The sequence below is a fragment of the Hypanus sabinus genome, chromosome 17, assembly GCF_030144855.1.
Source record: "Hypanus sabinus isolate sHypSab1 chromosome 17, sHypSab1.hap1, whole genome shotgun sequence".
Classification (NCBI taxonomy): domain Eukaryota; kingdom Metazoa; phylum Chordata; class Chondrichthyes; order Myliobatiformes; family Dasyatidae; genus Hypanus; species Hypanus sabinus.
Window position 1 is genome coordinate 34,141,970 of NC_082722.1, and position 17,663 is coordinate 34,159,632.

At 38.3% G+C, this 17,663-nt stretch overlaps 1 protein-coding gene across 2 annotated transcripts; it reads right to left on the reverse strand.

The window, feature by feature from the left end:
• Positions 1-623: 623 nt before the first annotated feature.
• Positions 624-3,453, reverse strand: irx5a (iroquois homeobox 5a). Of its 2 annotated transcripts, XM_059992817.1 has the most exons (4): positions 2,885-3,453; positions 2,561-2,782; positions 1,830-2,235; positions 624-1,494 (listed from the first exon to the last, which is right to left on the reverse strand). In XM_059992817.1, exons 3-4 carry the CDS (start codon positions 2,206-2,208, stop codon positions 782-784), a joined length of 1,092 nt encoding a protein of 363 aa, XP_059848800.1. In that variant the 5' UTR covers positions 2,209-2,235; positions 2,561-2,782; positions 2,885-3,453; the 3' UTR covers positions 624-781. The 2 variants fall into 2 exon arrangements, with proteins under 2 accessions (XP_059848800.1, XP_059848798.1); XM_059992815.1 differs by having other exon boundaries at positions 2,561-3,443.
• Between the last annotated feature and the right edge of the window lie 14,210 nt (positions 3,454-17,663).

A 17,663-nucleotide genomic window follows, 5' to 3' on the forward strand; every position in this document is an offset into this window, starting at 1 on the left:
TAGTAATGAGGACTAAATTTGGCATAAAATCGAACTCATTAGCAAAGTTCACCAGCTGATTGCTTTGCATAAAACACGACACTGATTAGATGTAATTAGGTTAAAGGATGGCACTTTAGTTTTAGCCGTATTATTCCAGCCAGTTTTTATACTCCACCAGCTGCTCTGCAAAAGCGCCACACACTCTTCCCTGTATAAATTTTCTTTTAAAATAACGATTCGTCACCTAAAATAAAACAAAACAAGCCAAACGACAATGTTTGCCTGGATGTGTAAGCTAAAACTGTGTTTTAATTAAATATTTACAATTTTTTTCAGCAGCGACCTTTGAAATTATTTTGTTTCTGGTATGTCTTTTAGTTTTGTTGAAACCTTCCCCGATTTCCATGAAACGGCTTTTTATCTTAAATTAAACTGCCATTGTGTTAATTATGAAACATTTCAAAAACACAGATTTATATTATATATGTATATATATATTATACGAAAGAACAACATTAATATCTGTACAAGAGACTCGTTTCATAATTTACTTCAGAGGCTGTATTATCCTTTTTAAATACAAAAAAAATGCTACATTAAATATACAGAATTAATCTAAATACAAATTAATTCGTGGTTGGTTAAGACTTTTCCGGATGTTACTTTTGAACAGTTTGAATTAAACGTTTGGAATTTATCAGAAATTAAACTGCTTTGTTACTTTATACCACGTTGACGGGGAAATAATTTGCCATGGTAAAATAAATAGTGTCCAGAGTTTCGACGAAGAACCCCATTATTAAATGTTCGACATACCTTTCTTCAACTCATAAGACGATGTGTCCTTGCAATGATCTACTGGTGCCGGGCTCTTTGTTTTGGATTCTGGGCAGAGTTTGGCTAGTGCCTCTGCTCTGCTTAAGACAGTCTGACTTAATCCATTAGAACTGAAGTGATTTGTGCTGCTACTTCCATGGTGGCTGTGAAGGTGTCCGAAAGTGCCATAGTTCGTGTAGCCCGTGTAGAAGGGAGAGGTGTAGTAGAGAGGCCGACCCAGCACGGCGCTGTTAGGGTAAGGGCAAGGGGAACGGGACGGCGAGGAGGCGCTGGCGGACACAGCACAGCCATGGCCCGGGCACGTACTCGGCTGTTCGCTCTGTTCTTTCGACTTGTCCGAAGTGGCGATTTCTGCTAGAGACCAGAGTTTGGGTTTGGAGGTCGTTGCCGGGGGCGAATGAATGACTGAAGTCACGCTGCAGTTCGCTGTGTTACTGGGAAGAGTATGAGCTAGATTTGTATGTACATTTTCCAAATCTGAGTCGTGGCTTTCGTGCAAGATCTCAGTTCCGTGAGGCACAACCAGGGAAGAAGTGGTAGCTTTGGGGGAGTGAAGGATCTCTTTCTCCTCCGAGTCTTTGAATTCCGAATCGCTGAGGATTTGTTCGTCTTTACTGGAATGTTGTTCCTCAAACCTTTCGCAAGCAATTTCAACTACGCTCGTTTTCTGATTTCCTGTTTGATCAGTTGACAAAAGAGAGAAAAAAAATCACATTATATAAATCAAATATTTCAATTACACTCTAATTGTTGTATTTATTCTTGGGGACACTCGTAAATATTCACATTTCCTAACTCAATAAATGTTGTTACTTTCAGACAATATTTCTGATGGATGCTACGATATTGTATTTTCAAAAACATCTCCTAACTACACATGTGATGAAAATTACGATTCAAACGAAAATATGTCTGTTATTTGCATATGCGTGCGTTATAAATAATAAACCAAAATCAACTCCACGTCTTTATTGGAAATGATTTCCCTAAAATATTCATTACTTTCTTACCAGGCTCTGGTTCCGATGAGTTCCCCTTTTCTAAAGGTTTCTGCGGCTCATCTTCGTCGTTTTTCTCCAGATCTATGTTCTCTTCTTCTTCCTCGTCTTCACTCCTATTTCTCGGGGTCCAGGTCATTTTATTTTCCTTCTTCAACCTCCTCCTGGCGTTCGCAAACCAGGTGGACACTTGGGTCAGCGTCATTTTCGTGATGATGGCCAGCATGATCTTCTCGCCTTTGGTGGGGTAAGGGTTCTTCCTGTGTTCGCTGAGCCAGGCTTTCAGGGTGGCAGTGGCATCTCTGGTGGCATTTTTTCGGTAAGCTGGGTCACCATAGGGGTAAGAGCCTAAAGGAGCGGCGTACGGGTGATATCCTATAGATCCAGCCATGCCCGTCGAATGATCATAGGGAGAGCCCTGGGACAACAAACACCCGTCAAAATCGCGCTTTGTACCAAAAGCATTCAACTGTAAATCCTTTAACCTTGTGAAATAATAGATACATACATATTTTTAATCTGCCAGATTGTTGATGCATTTAATAAAGCCGGGTGATTTTAATAATAATTTGCCCCAAATTGTTCTTAACTGAATTAAAATTACATTCAAATAACAAATTGAGATGCCTGAAAAGTTTGTAGAGGGATGTGCGAACGTTTTGTTAAACGATCTCAGCGAAGTACCATTGTGCACAGCAATAGTTACAAATGCATTTTCATGGTGTCTAGAAAGCTGAACTTACCACATAGGAAGTGAAGGCAGCGGTCGGGTCTGTGCCGTACTGGAGGTGGCTGTTATAGCCTGGGGAAGGGGCTGTAAACGCTGTAGATCCGGCGTATGGGCTGAAGGCAGATCCCGAAGAAGATCTCCCAAGTTCATCCGTCCTGGGTCCCGATATGACGCTCGTGCTGTACGCTGGACACGAGTAAAGAGCTAACGAAGCTGACGGTTGGTACAAGTAACCCTGAGGATACGACATGGCTAAGATTAGTGATTGTGTGTCTCTGTGTGAATCAGCCCCCTATTTCCAAGGCTTTTATGTGAATTGTGTGAAGCGGAGTCATACACCGGCAGATTGCCTGGGTCCGCGCTGTCAGCTGCAAGCTGACTCCCAGTGTTTACTTGCTTGCAGAAGTTTTCCTTTAGATGGGGCTGCTTGGAAAAGGTCCTGCAAGATGCAAGTTAGAAATTCAGGATTTCTGACGCCTTCTACGCACTCGCAGCTCCTCCTATAAGGGTGTTGTCAATAGAAGAGAGGCACCAACAATGCTGGGGTGCCACAACCAACCTAACAGAGTCTGCTACTCTCTCTCTCACACACACACACACACACACACACACACACACACACACACACACACACACACACACACACAAACACACACTCGATCCTTCTCCTCCTCTCTCTCTCCCTCCCTCCTTCTCTCGAGCTGTGCCTGTACTTCTCTCTCTCTCACTCACTCACTCACTCTCTCTCCCTCCCCTCTCTCACTATCTATCTATCTATTTGGCGGAACAAGACTCATTTCAAGGCTCAAGTGCGCCGGCCCCTGGATGGCAATCTTTTACCAGGCTCCAGCAACTTAAACTTTAGTTTGCTAATGTTGTACGTGACGGAGCCTGGCGAATCAGATCTCGTCAAATCGGGGACAAATTTAAACTTACTGGAAATATATGCCAATTCTACGCTCCAAAGTACGTTTGTTAAACTTTCCTTGAAATTTAAATTTACTGCCAGGAATTAATTACAATCCTGTCGTGTGCTAAAGATTCTGTAATGTTACAGGTGTATAACTATTGTAGAAAATGCCGTGAAGCGGAAAATATTTTTAGACGGTTCACTGTAAAATAAATTTAACAAATGTGATGCTTTAAATTGGGATTTAACTAATTTTAAAGTGCATCAGCAACTCACCCACCCCGTCTCCCTGTGCCCACGTGGTTCAGCTAATTATTCAGTCAACAGTTAAGTAATAACAGAACACGGCCGGTGCTAATGCGAAATGATAGACAGTGGCTCTAGCTTCGGCGCCTTGCGAAGGGGAAGGGGAAGAGCATCTCGTTTTCGCACTCGTGATTAACCATCCAGCAGCTTTGCTGGAATTATGTGCGGTCCGTGTCTTTGAACGTTGGGCGAAGACAGGATCGGCCTGGCTGTGATGTCATTTGCCACCAGCTGACTTGCCACACTTGAATAACAGGCCAGCCTCGTGGAAGCGCACCCCACCATAGAGAAGGGTAAAGTGAAGGAATCAACAATAAATTTTTTAAAAAAAGGACTAACGGTTATCTTGAAATCACTCCAGGGTATTGGCTATTTTTATATGCCGTTAACAGCGTACTATTAATCTGATGAGGTGATTTGATTCAATCTTAAGTCTGTCTTTTTTTTGTTCTGACAGCAGCTGTCAGTGCAGTCTATAACATTAATGCAAAATGAGGCTCGCAGTGAAGGATCAACAATTGTGATGTCATTACTGAAAATTTATTGAGAAATAATTTGCAGTAGGTGCATGGAACATCCTGTGCTAGAGTACACAGGAGAATCCCCCACCCCCACCCCACCCCGTACCACCCCTAGTGTTCCATTCCGTTCTACAAAAACCTTCAAAATAAATGCTGTGTTTAATTGTTGCAGATTGAAGGAAGGTAATTTTCAAAATTGGCTACCTATTGACATCAGTATATAGCAGTGCCAGACTACGATTAAGCATAATGTGTAGACAGTGCACACATAAATGTACATGAAGAATTACTTATGCAACAATAGATGCCTGTCCAAGAATTCCAAATAATAATAAACAATGATTATAAAATCTATTCTTTGATTACAATGTACTCTTGCACATATGAAAAAGTATAATTGGAAATGAACACACAATGGATTATATTAAAACAATTTTACAAACATACTCATAGTCCTCCTTGGATTCATATTAGAGCAGAAATTGCGTTGGTGGTCTACCTAATGGATTGCCTCCATCGTGAGCAATTTCACCTTTAGAATATGAGGTATAATTAAATTGAGCTCCATATGTGTTGTCTCTTAATTATTCATTTTATACCCTAAAGTGGCCTGTAATGTATCAATATTGGATACCTACTGAATTTAGATTCATATGTGTTTTTCTTTTGATGTTTGGACTAATATACACTAAAACAAGGCATAATTCCTCTTAAAAAGAAGTCCTTGTTGTTCATTGTCTATGTTTGCAACCACCCTTCCTCTCCCAGATGTCTTTTACAGCTGTAATAGGGAATGGCAGCTAAGAAGTTGCCAGCAGAAGTTGTATAATATGTAAATCAGTGAGTAGTCACACTCACCTGAGTCAGAGGTTCACCATTTATTGTACCTCTCAATAAATTCAATCTAGTCCAGTTCTAAAGGAATTTGTACTATCAGGAATGCTATATATTGGATGAAATGTTAAACCCAAGGAAACTTTGGCTTTCTTAAATGTACATAAAAGATATTGTGGCATAATTTGGAAGAAGAGCATGAGAAATAAGCTTGATATTCTCCACTATTTATCACTCAAACAACATTTCTGAAATAGATTATATTGTGTGGTCATTATCATATTGTGGTTTATGGGAGAATGCCACACCCATGTTGGTGTTTCTGGTTATTTCCAATCACAAGACAATCTAAGGTACTTCATTGACTGCAAAACACACCCAGCACATAGTGAAAATAACCGCTAAGTTACAAAGCTTTCTTTTAACACAGGAAAATGCTTTTCTAATCTTCTTAATATGTTGTATTCTGAAATTATCCAGTATTGGAGGCTGTACACTCATTTACTTATTTTGTGAAGATCCTTCTAAAAATGAGGAAGAGGACCATGCTTATCCATTCCATCATCTGTACAAACCATTGTAGAGTATAGGACAATGACACATCGGAATAGTCTGAGTATTCTTGATGGCCTTGTCCTCTTCTGCATCAAAGATATCATCTTATAACTCAAAAGAAAGTCCCAGGTTTTAACATATATTTATAAGAACTTATTTGCAGACTCCAGGTAGTATAGCTGATTTAATAACGTTTGTATTTAAGGCTTTCAGAAGACAGTTAGCATTAAAATCCAAATACCTTATGCTTATATGTATTTTTCTTATTGCAGTCCGCCATTGCCAGTATGATTTCAGTCACATTTGTGTGTAAATAATTATTTATTAATTGCTGTATCAACAGTTCCTATTTAATTGTGTACTTAGCTGACTTGTGAATAGTTACAGGTTATTAAGAGGCTTAGTGAAGCAAATTTTTGAAGTCTTATTACTCCACTGTCACCTTGTATTATGCATAAAAACATTAGTTTTATCATGTGACCATAGCCTGTTTAAATGATAATTAGTTAGTAAAGAAGAATTATTAGGATTGTGAATTCTGTTGAAATAATAGTCTCTAGCATAATGCACACACATATTTGTGAAAATGGAAAAAGTTGAACATGTGTCTAAGAACTACATTTAATATTTGATGTATTATGGCAAAAGGTGCTGGCACCACAATCTATATCAGATTGTTACACAATGCAAGGCTTGTCCGGATAAATCACATAACATTTCCCATTAACTGCAGAAAGCAGAAGTACAATAATCACAGAACTTCACAATGATTGTATGGCCATCAATAATAGATTCACAACAGACATAAGAGTTAGATATTTTGCAGCTAAGTGACAACCATACATCGAGAAGATGTTATAATGTTTTTATGACTGTTTTTATTGTTTTCTAATATAACCCATTTAAACATAATGCTTATTGTGGTTATTTTATTACTTTCTACAAAATCCATTTTAACACGTGGCAGTTTTCAATCAATCTTTGTTTAATGCTTAGAGTCCAAGTGCATTATATTTACAGACACGCATAAACTGATGAGAAGAGCAAAGATATTTACTTCATAATCTGACTCCCCACTTACTCTTGTAATGTGTTTTCCTTCCTTTTGCTATGATGAACAGGTAGTATGACAAGTCGACTACTTATTTCTATGGTTGAAGAATAATTGTTTTCTCTTATATACATTAACCTTCCTGAAAGGACATGAGAAAATAGGAATTCCAACAACTTGGTCACATGTTTTGGCATTGTGAATTTTAAGAGAAGTATTCCTGGTCAAATCTCAGTTTGTATTGGACAATTTGAAACAAGTTGACAGCAGTGCTTCTCTCCAGCTGCTGCACAGTTGTGCAACAGCTGCTGACAACATCTGTGCTTTCTGAGGCGCTGCACTTGCTGTTGCATTTTGGCATTTGGAATGTTTTGATCACTTTAGTTAATGCTCCTCACCCTTCCTCTATAAGAGGGCTATTCGGCTTTTGTAGAGCAGTGGACCACTTGATATTTTCTGTATGGAAAATAATCTGTTTTATTTCTTGTAATTATTGAACACATAGCTGGAGATGGAGACTTAAGGGGGCAGACGATATTGTAATACGCTGGATAAACACTCTCAGTTACTAATATTTTTGATAGAGTCATGCTACATTATTGTTATCAGACCCAATTATGCTGTGGGGTTGGGGGATTAAATAAGAGAAGGAGGAATGGACTGCTGAAATTCAGACTTTAATCATAATATGAATTCAACGTAGATCTAAACAGAGGCCGAATTGTAGGATCCTGTTCATACGAGATCCTACAATGAATAGATATTTCTTTTAATGTTAGTTTTGTTATTAGCAGGATATTATTTTGGCACCAGTTTGGCACAAGCCTACCCATTTTTTTTATTTTAACAACAAAGAAGTTTCCTATCAATTGATTAAAATTAACAATGTCTTGAAGTTGACTACGTATATTCAGCTCATATCCATAGTGTACATTGATGCATAAGTAGTTCAAAGCCTTTAGTTTTAAACCATTACTCAAGATGCCTCCTGGCCATATCTATAGATGTGATCGATTTGTAATACAAGGAGGAAATGTTGGTAGTATTTACCTTTAATTGTAATCAACTTCGAGACTTAAATCTCATAAAGCAGATACATCGTTGCCTCTTGTGCTTTAGTAGGTACCGCAATTAAATTCTTCGCGAAATATGTATTTGAAATAAACACGGTGGCTGCTTCAGTTATACTCCTCTGCTTTCGAGCTTTATCTCAACTGTAAAGCTATGTAAAACAGCCGATGTTGTCTACCCGCTATTCTCAGCACCAGGTAAATTGTGTAGTTTGGATTGTCCCCATTTATTTTGAAAAATGGGAAAAGATTTTTTTTAAACAGATCGAAGGAAAATGAATAATCTACTCAGCCGTTCATTCAGCGGAAACCGTTTTGGACAAGCTTCATTATGTAAGTTCCAAATAACACTAATTACTTGGGCCATTCAGAATTTAGAAGAGCGTCCTCACAATGCAACGCAAACCAGCTGACTCGATGCCTCTCACACTCTTAATCTCAAAATGAGTGTTTACTGGTGGATATAAGCGAATAAACGAACCAGGTATCCTCTCTCGAAAACTCATAAAAGGGTAGAAGCGAAAGCAGATTAAAACCATATGAACTGGGATAAATCCCTGCCGATCAACGGATGTAATCTCCTTTGATTCCACCAGATATATTTCCCAACACGAACATATCCCGGTTTATTTAATTCTCTTTGTCTGTTTAAAGCAGCTATTCTGCCCAAGCCCATATCTCAGCGGGAAATCTCGCAAATCGATAGTTTTCTAAGTCTTTTGCCCTGCGAAATTAATCAACGCATTGCATATTGCCTTTAGCGCCTCAATTATAAGAAGGTTCTTTAATTGTACAATATCACTCTATGTGGATGATTGATTGAGATGTTTGTTCATATTCTCATCTGTTTATAATCCGTTTTGGTTACTTTCAATTACTTTTTTGCGTGGATTAAAGGCTTAATGCTACATCTTTCTGAAATCATCTTTGGGTATCGCTATATTTATACAAGCAAATGACGACTGTCGAAGTGTGCACGTTGTTTAAATGTGCGCTTCATTGTTTTAACGTATTGCGTTAACAGACAATTGCAAGTATTCCATTATTGATACATTTGTTTCTAAGTCCATTAATACTTTTTTTAAAAATTTCCTTTGAATTGGCAAGATATTCTTAACAAATCCCAAACGTTTAGACATTCCGGGAACTTTACGAGAAGCAATCCGTAAATGTGTTTTGGAATTATTCGTGCATTACAAGATCGAGGATATCCCGCTCCGAAACAGGCCGTTCGGCCCAAACAGTTCATACCAGGTCTGAACTCGATCACTTATCCAGCTCGATAACTTATCTAAACCTATTAACATATAATATCCTTCTGTTCGCTCTCATATGCTTTTCCAAATTGTCCCCTAAATGGATCCTTGTCATTCCCTGTAATTTGTTTATACCACGAAATATTATTTTCTCTGATTATAGGGTCGGAATTTCCACTGTTTTTCAGGCTTGGCTCATCATTGCGCGTTCGTGTCACAAAAATACAATGTTTGCATATGATATATAGTAAACTATCATCTTTTCTGTCTCTATTACTTAGACATTTCTGTGCAAGTAAACTACACACAACGAAAACCGAACGAAACCACTCGCAGCGCTTAGCAGGTAACGACACTCTTTGCAATACACACATCTAATTATCATCGGGGAATCCTGATTGACAGGAGCGCGAGACCGCTCGGGAAATGGAGTTCGCATCCCGAGCGCAACCCGCAGATGAACAACAGATCCCGAAATGCAGTGCAGTCCTCTCGCTGATTGGTGGTGCGCCTCTGCTTCACATCGCCTGGTAACCAGCGGCCCCGACGCCGGGTAGGAGGCGGGGGAAATACCATTCCGTATCGCAAACCCCGCCTACCCCGTGCGGCTCCCCCCACCTACTTCCGCTTTACCTGGGTGGTTGCCAAGGTAGCCGGTCGGGCGACCGGAAGTGTTCCGGTGCAGTGAGACCCTTACGCTGAGAGATGGCGGCCAGGCGGCGAAATGCGGCTTTTATGTTAACTCTCGTTCACCTTCGAGGGTGCTTCAGGCAGGCCTGCACCATAGCGCCTGACCCGAAGGGTAAGTCACTCTTGTGTTCATCCCGAAGCCTTTTTTTTACATACCCCATGCGCTGTTTATTCCAATGCACACACATGCAGCTGCAATGCGCTTAATCCCAGGAAATGGACAGGCGATTAAAAAAACGAGTCTGTGAAGTATTCATTACATTGTGACAGCGATTTAAATAGAGCTTTTTTTCCCGAGATGGATGCGATAAATGCTGTCGGTCGCATGTTTGAAGTTTTCTCCAGTTGTTGGCTCGGTGTTTGTGCAGTGTTATAAATCAGACGTGAAGAAAAAATACATTTTTATGACTAAAACGGGGAGAGCAAACGGTTCTGTGAGGATTGAGAGCGGGTTTAGTTTCACTTGTAGCACACTTTCAGTGAATACTAAGGTTCTGGACAAATGCGTGGTAAGTACCGGGACGTTGCCGCAGGTCTTTTTTTTTCAGAAGGCACACTCAGGAGCAAAGCCGTCAAGGGGAACTTACCCCTTCATTTGAAATTCTTGACCTGAAACTGATTGCAACCCGCAGGTTTGCTTTGATGAAACTGGCACTCGCCAGCACCTTTTTGTTAACAGTCAAGTAAACAGACGCCGCCGTGCTAGTTTTTTTTTACCACTGCAGTAGCACAGTACGTACATCGAGAAACAAAGGCGATATTAAAATCCTCCACTCAGGAATAATTAAGAACGTGTAAGTATATATTCAAAACAATTGTCATTCCCCCCCCCCCCAAAAAAAATTGTACATCACAGAATTCATTGTAAATATCAGCATAGTTCACATTTTATATAAAATGAATATAACCATTCGTGGAACTTGTATATCATTAAGATACATTTCATGTTGAAATACTTATACTGCTAAATATTTCTTGAAGGAAATAAATCTGCAGAGGATTGGATCTAAAACACAATGCTGGTTGTAGTGTTTCCTTTTTTTAATTTCTTTAAAGGAGGAATTGAATGCATAATAAAATGCTGTTTTATCTGCTTATTCAGCAGTTATATGAATAAAATTTTATCTTCAACATTTGCTTTAAAATGTTTTCCAAGGAAGTACTCTTTTGATTTTTAACCTTGATGATAAGTTGAATTGTTACTTGCTTTTGGCCCAAAAATTGCTTAATCGGGATATATTCAGTCATTAAATTTATAACTAACCTAAAATCTGGCTTACCACCATTATATATACTGCATTGATTATGGAAGTGTTTCAGTAAATCTGATCGTTAAATTTAGTATCCCTTTCATGTTAATTCAACCTATCAGTGTTGGCTTTGCAAGATAAAAATGAGGCACCGAAAACTGAGAATGATCATTTATACCTGTCACATTTTTGTGGCACAACTTTGCAGGGGGAGGCAATTTTCAAATGTAGTATCTCTTGCTAATGTTATGGAGGTATATAAAGTTCATAATGTTTCATAATAATACTTCATAATGTTTATAAAGTGGCTGTCTGTATAATACACTGTAGGTTATTAATTACCGTTGAAGTGTGATCAATTCCTGATAAGATGTTTTATTACTGGAAATTATATAATTATGTAAAGTAGCAACAGAATACTGCATCTAAAATGATTTGACAATGGCTTTCACTTTTCAGGGGATACCAGAAGTCACTATTAGAATCTTGAAAATGAATACCTGCTATCTAATCTTAATACACTTTTGTAATTAAATTTTGTAAAACAAGCAAATATGATGAATGCATTTATAAACATAATTTTGGTTAGAATTAAAATTGGACCAATTGTCATGATTGACTTTATACATAGCAGATCACAATGTCCAATTATATTTTTTTGAAAATATTCCAACAGGAACACTAGATTAATGGAGATGCAAGCTGGGTTCGAGGCTCAGGGTGGCAGCTCACAATGATCTTATATATATTTTAGTTGCTTTTTCAAATTGTAACTTGGAATTCTACTACAAAACTGTGCATTGATAATGCTTCTCTCTGGTGCTTGAAGCAGCTATTAACCTGTCACAGGTGGTAGAATTCTTGACCCATGAAAGAACGCTGCAAGTTAAAGTGACAGTTAAACCTGTCAATTACATTTGCCTGCCACTGCTTGAGCTTTATCACTGCTCAGCTGCTGCTACTGTACTGCATGCTAAGAGAAGATGCTCCATCTTGGGACAGCAAACCGTTAAATCAACATGTTTTAAGACGTATTTTGGGATCAACAATTTACAAGCTTATGTCTAATGGAAAGTATGAATAAGGTTAATAAAAAATGATAATTTTGTCAAAGATACTAAAAATGTTTATAGATAAGCTTTATTTGAAAATTTTTATCCCTTCAGAAACAAAATATTCCAAATGTGTTTTTGCTTAAGTTGGATCTGTTGCAGAAGATGAGGTAAGACATATTGAAACCAATTTTGCTAGCAGCAAGTTTAGAGTGTTTGGTTATCAAAATATCAAAGTATTGTTGTAGTAAATCCATGTACAAAAATGCAAGATTTGCTTTTTCTCACGGCTTTGATGATACTGAAGTGCAGATTTTCTTAATTCCATCTTTGTCAGATCTCTTGGAGATTTAGCTTGTCTTCCATTAGTGATTGGTTGGCCCGCATTTGAATAGCAGTCTATTCTAGGAATATTAAACAAAGTATGACATCGTAACTCAGATATTGGGGCAAAACCATATATTAACAGAGGTAGGTTTTACAGAACATTTTAAGAAGGAAAAAGTATTGAAGTGGTGGGGAGATTTAGGGAGAGAATTCTATAGCTTTTGCTTGTAGGGGCAGAAGGCACAAATGGTGGAGCCATTCATTTTGCTGTTAATCAATAAGACAAAATTGAAGAATTGCAAATATTCTGAAGTATATTAAGAATGGAGAAGATCACAGAAAGAGAAGAGGGGCAAGAGGTGGCATTATGGAGAAAAAAACCAGAATTTTAAAATGAAGGCTTTGTGGCCCATTTGGACGGTGAAAAAGTGAATAAGAGTTCTTTTGGTAAATTCTGGTTTATAGTGGAATTTAAGAAAATATAACAGCTGAGAGCCAGTTGCAATAATCTAGATTTGGAGTGGTTAAAGAGGTTCAAGGTTTCAACATCAGTTAAACTGAGATGGGTGTTAAGATTAAATGAGTGAAATTGAGCAATATTAAATAAGTGAAATTGAATTGATGCAGATAAGTTGCCTAAAGCTCATTCAGATAATTTTTTTTGGCTTTTGTTTTTGTCTGATATTTTTTTTTCAATTGAGTGGGAATACACTTACAGGAGAACAGAAATAGAAAAGTATTCTACTAAAGTAGAAAAGTATTTGTGCTAAATGCGCTGAAGGGCCTATTTTCTATGCTGTAGTGTTCTTGATTTTCTATTTATCTTGAAATTATTGAAGTCACATTGTAGTTTCCTAAATTTTTAATATTGGCAACCTAGATGTAATACTGTAGAAATAATTGTATTTAAAAATAAAAATGGGGAAATTTGGAATGAATGCAATGTCAACTCAAAGTGAAGGAGAATCATAATTGCTATCAATTGCATAAAATAACTGAAAGATCCAGACTTTTACAATTCAAATAATTACATTTAATTGCAATTATCTCAAGTAATTGCAATATGAAATGTATTTAAGAACAAATTCAACATACTCTACTAAGTTACAATATATCTTAAAAGGTTCTGTGTGATTTTGAAACAATAACAATTTGCTAGTGTGATGAAAATATAAACAGATTGTCAGATACTGAAATTCCCTTGTAAGAAATACAAAACTGAATGTTGTGGGTAAAGCCAATGTTCTGTGAACTGTTGAATATAGCATTGCATAAATATAGAATTGAAGGTAGAAGTGCAATGTTCTGTTTCCTACATTTTATTTCAGCCATTCTGACAAACTTAACATGAAAATGTGTCTAGATTTATACTCTTCAAAATACTTCTGTAACATACCTTTTACTATCTGCCATTTTTAAGTTTTCTTATGAAGGTTCCAAACTATAAGTATCTCTATCTCGATACTGAAAAAGGTGTACTTATGATTTCTTCTTTCCTGGAATTGAAATAATACAAGTTTGAACTTGAATTTAGAAAAATAAAACAATGGGGTATCTAAAAGAATATTTTGATTAGTTAAGAATATCAGAAGAGTTAAGGGTCCCATCCATGGATCGATGACCTCTGTGACCCCTGCAGGGGGCCCCAAGGTATCAGAAAGCTGCAAGCTTCACCCTGAGCAGGTCATTTCTGGTTACAGTCAGTAAACTCCCTTAGTCCTCCAACAAGTTGCTTCACTTCTCAAATATATGAATTAAGTCATTATGCCATGTGTAATAGTGATATTTTGAATGTTTTTGCTTCTATTGCTTATTTGGAATATTATTTACAATGTAATCAGGACTAAGCCTTTTGCTCACTCCAAATTTTCTTTCAATTTTTAATTTATGCTTGTGGCTCTTTCTGTAAGGTAATATAGGTTTAATGTTATGTGCACTTTAATATGACCTCCTTATGACTACTTACATCTTAAGCTTTAGATGTTTTATAGTTTATCAACTTTTTTTATATTTTCTGAGATAATGGCCTTTCTGTACTCATTTAATAAGATAACTTGTTTTATTAATGCCTAAACTCAGGATACTAAGTAGTATCAATACTTGAACTCTGAAAGGTTGGTATAATGACAATACGTCTGAATTCTGCTGTTCCTTGCCACATTGTATTACATAAACATGTTATTAATTTTCATTCATTGCTGTGATAGGACGTAAACCAATTTGAGTGAAAGAGAAAAAAGCAATGGCAGATGTGTTGTAAGTGGGGAAATGAAAGTACATCACATACCTTCAAATCAAAACACATTGGAGTACTTTTCAATGATGTGAGACAGAACTATTGAAGAATTAAGAGTTTTTGTCCATGTAAACAACTCGTTAACAAATCATTGCATAGTGATCAATAAGATTTATGAAATGTTGAACGTTTTCTTGAGATAATTGTAAAACTGAGGTGACAGTGATTCTATAGTTTTGAAGAGCCCTGGCTGGCCACACGTCACCTGGAAAACTGCATTTAGATTTGCCTAATCCTCCTTCAGGCATTGGAGATGGTTACAGCCTAGCTTCAGCAGAATGATCTGCAGCTTAAAGAATAATCATTATCAGCATTTTACTTCCAATGTTTTTATGTTTGACAACACCTAAAGCCCTTCTGAAATTACTCTTCTGTAATCAGCATATTAAATTTAAGGAAAGAGGGCAACTGGAAATTTTTTAAAAAGCCAAACATGCTCATTGCTCATCTTTCTAGCTCAAATAGCAAAGTAACAAATTCATTTTGAATACTCATATTTTGATGTCATTACAACTTTAAATTTATGATTAAAATATTAATTGAGAAAACAAATGTTTTAAAATTCTGGATTCAATTTACTTTCCAGTTAAATGGGTTTCCAGAAAAGAAGTGGGCAAAGCTTGCTGACCTAGGGGCAGGTGACTACAGAATGAAATGTAAGGACAGAATGGGAGAGGTGAAAAGGGAAGGGATGATGATAGAGGAAATGGTAAGGAAGAACAAGAGAGGATATCTAGAGGAAGTCAAAGGATTCTGAGCTAGGTGGGGTTGGGATGGTAAGAAGAGGGAAATGGAAGGGAGGGGATGGTAAGGGGGTCAATGAGTAGCTGAAGTGGGTAGGGTGTCACGGCAGGTGGGAAGGGCATAGAGAGAAGGGAAGATTTGGACAAGGGAAGACAAGAAGAGTGAAGGAACAGTAAGGGAAAATGCAGGACATGATAGGTGAAGTAGCTTCAGAAACTTGACTGGGATCAGGAATGTTTGAACTGTAGTGTGGAATTATAGCTGAAAAGTGGAGGATTTGGCAGGGGTCTGGGGTAGGGGATGGCAGGTGAGTTGATGGTAATGAAGTTCTGAGGATGGGAGAGGTTGGTAAAGGGGAAGCAGGGTATTAGTTGAAGTGGAAATCTTGAGGGGTGGAGGGAATAGGGGGAAGTAGGACTATATGGCAATTGTTGGATGAAAGAAGGGGCTGTAAAGCAAGATGTAAGGTCGAGGTAGGGCTGTTTGAGGGATTTTTCATGGAGGGAAATATTCTTAGTGAAGTGAGTTAAGAGCATCTAAAGGAGAGGCATGCAGATGTGAGAGATGGTGTGGATTGAGTAGGTGGGATCACTGTTAAGATTGTTGAAAAAGTGACTGAAGCAGAATGAATAGGGTGGTTTGTGGGTGCTTGATGGGGAGAATGGACCCAATTCAGGGAAAAGGTAACAATTGGGAGGCAATGGGATGACTGACTTAGAGGATGGTGAGTAGAAGAGAAAGGAGGGATGGTATGATGAGGTGGAGGAAACTTTTTTGAAGGAGGGGTGGTAAGGTAAATCTTATACACAAGTGTGTGAAAAGAAAGATTATGTGGAGCAAAGAATTATTGGATAAAATTTGTAGGGAAAGTTTGGTGAGAGGAAAGAGCTGCAGTACGAGGAAAGGATGGAGACTGAAAAAGGGTGGAACAGTTAGTTTTGCAGGAGAGTGTGAGTGTAAAGGAGATGGAGCAAAGGAAAGATGGAAGGGCGGAGGGGTTGTAGGTTTGGAGAGAAGCCTGCTGAGAGGTTCCAGGGTGTGATCCTTTGAAGGATTGAGGAAAAATGGGTGTAGACAGAGGGATGTGGAAGGGAAAGTGTTCCTAAGGAAGAGTAAGGCAAGGGTGAGTGTTTATGTGATGAGAATGGGGATAGTGGGATCTGTAAGAGGGAGTGATTGAGGAGAATAGACAGTATGAGGTGGGATTGGAGAGTTTCTGACGAATGGTTGTTGGAGTTAGTTATGGGGATCTCTGAGGTGTTGGGCAGGGAACAGGAGGAAGACTCCTTAGGGGAGTGTGGTGTTCCCTGTGAGAGGCAGGGTTGATTGTTCTGGGAGTAAATGGTGAATTGGGTTCTTGGGGTGGGAGTGGACTGGGGAGAATTGAGAATAGTGGTGTCACTGTAAAACTGAGGGTAGAGGTAGTTAGAGGTTTGACTCTAAAATGGCAAGGGGTAGGAGGCTAGCAACCAGGGAGAATGGTTCTAAGGAAGGAGCTAGGATTAGGCTTTGTAGGTGGGTTGGGGAAATATGTGGGTGGGGTTCCAGGGAGGAGTGTTGTGGAGGAGAGGGTAAGCATGGGCTGTTTGGGCAAAATTGCAATGAGATTCTGAGAGAAAGGAGTTTTGAGTGATAGGAGGACAGGTATTTTGGGGGAAGGTGTGGTGACCGACAGGCTCTTGAGAAAATCTGATTAGCCTGAAGGAAAATCTGGGGAGGAGAATGAGGTGATGGGAAGTTTGTGTTGTGATATAATAGGAAGTGAAAGCGTCTTAGAGTAGGTCTGAGGGATGGTATGGGTTGGGGGGGTGGTGGCAGTTTTCTGGATTTTGATGGAATCAAGGGCATGTGATTATGTGTAGGGATAGATTGCATTTGTGTTTGTATGTGTTCAAGTGTGTGCCTCACATCAATGGACCAAGATCCCTCTCTGTCAGGACTGTCTAGTAGCTCTTGTGCAACAGTTGTGCTTGGACATCTTTCTCTTGATGGAAGCATGCCATTCTACATACCTAGAGATTCTCTTAAACAGTAATTCAGGATTTAGTTTTTCTCCATTTACATATACTGATTCTCTTCCCACCACCGCTTTTGACTGAGCTTAGAGGAGAACAGAACCTGTCAAAGTAAATTGTTTAATGTTTATTGAGTGTTTCAATAGAGTTTTGTACTGTTATCAGAAATTTTATTGCTGTTCTTTACTATTAGGGAGTGTCTGGAGTAGCTCCGTTGGAAATGTAGAGAACTGACGAAG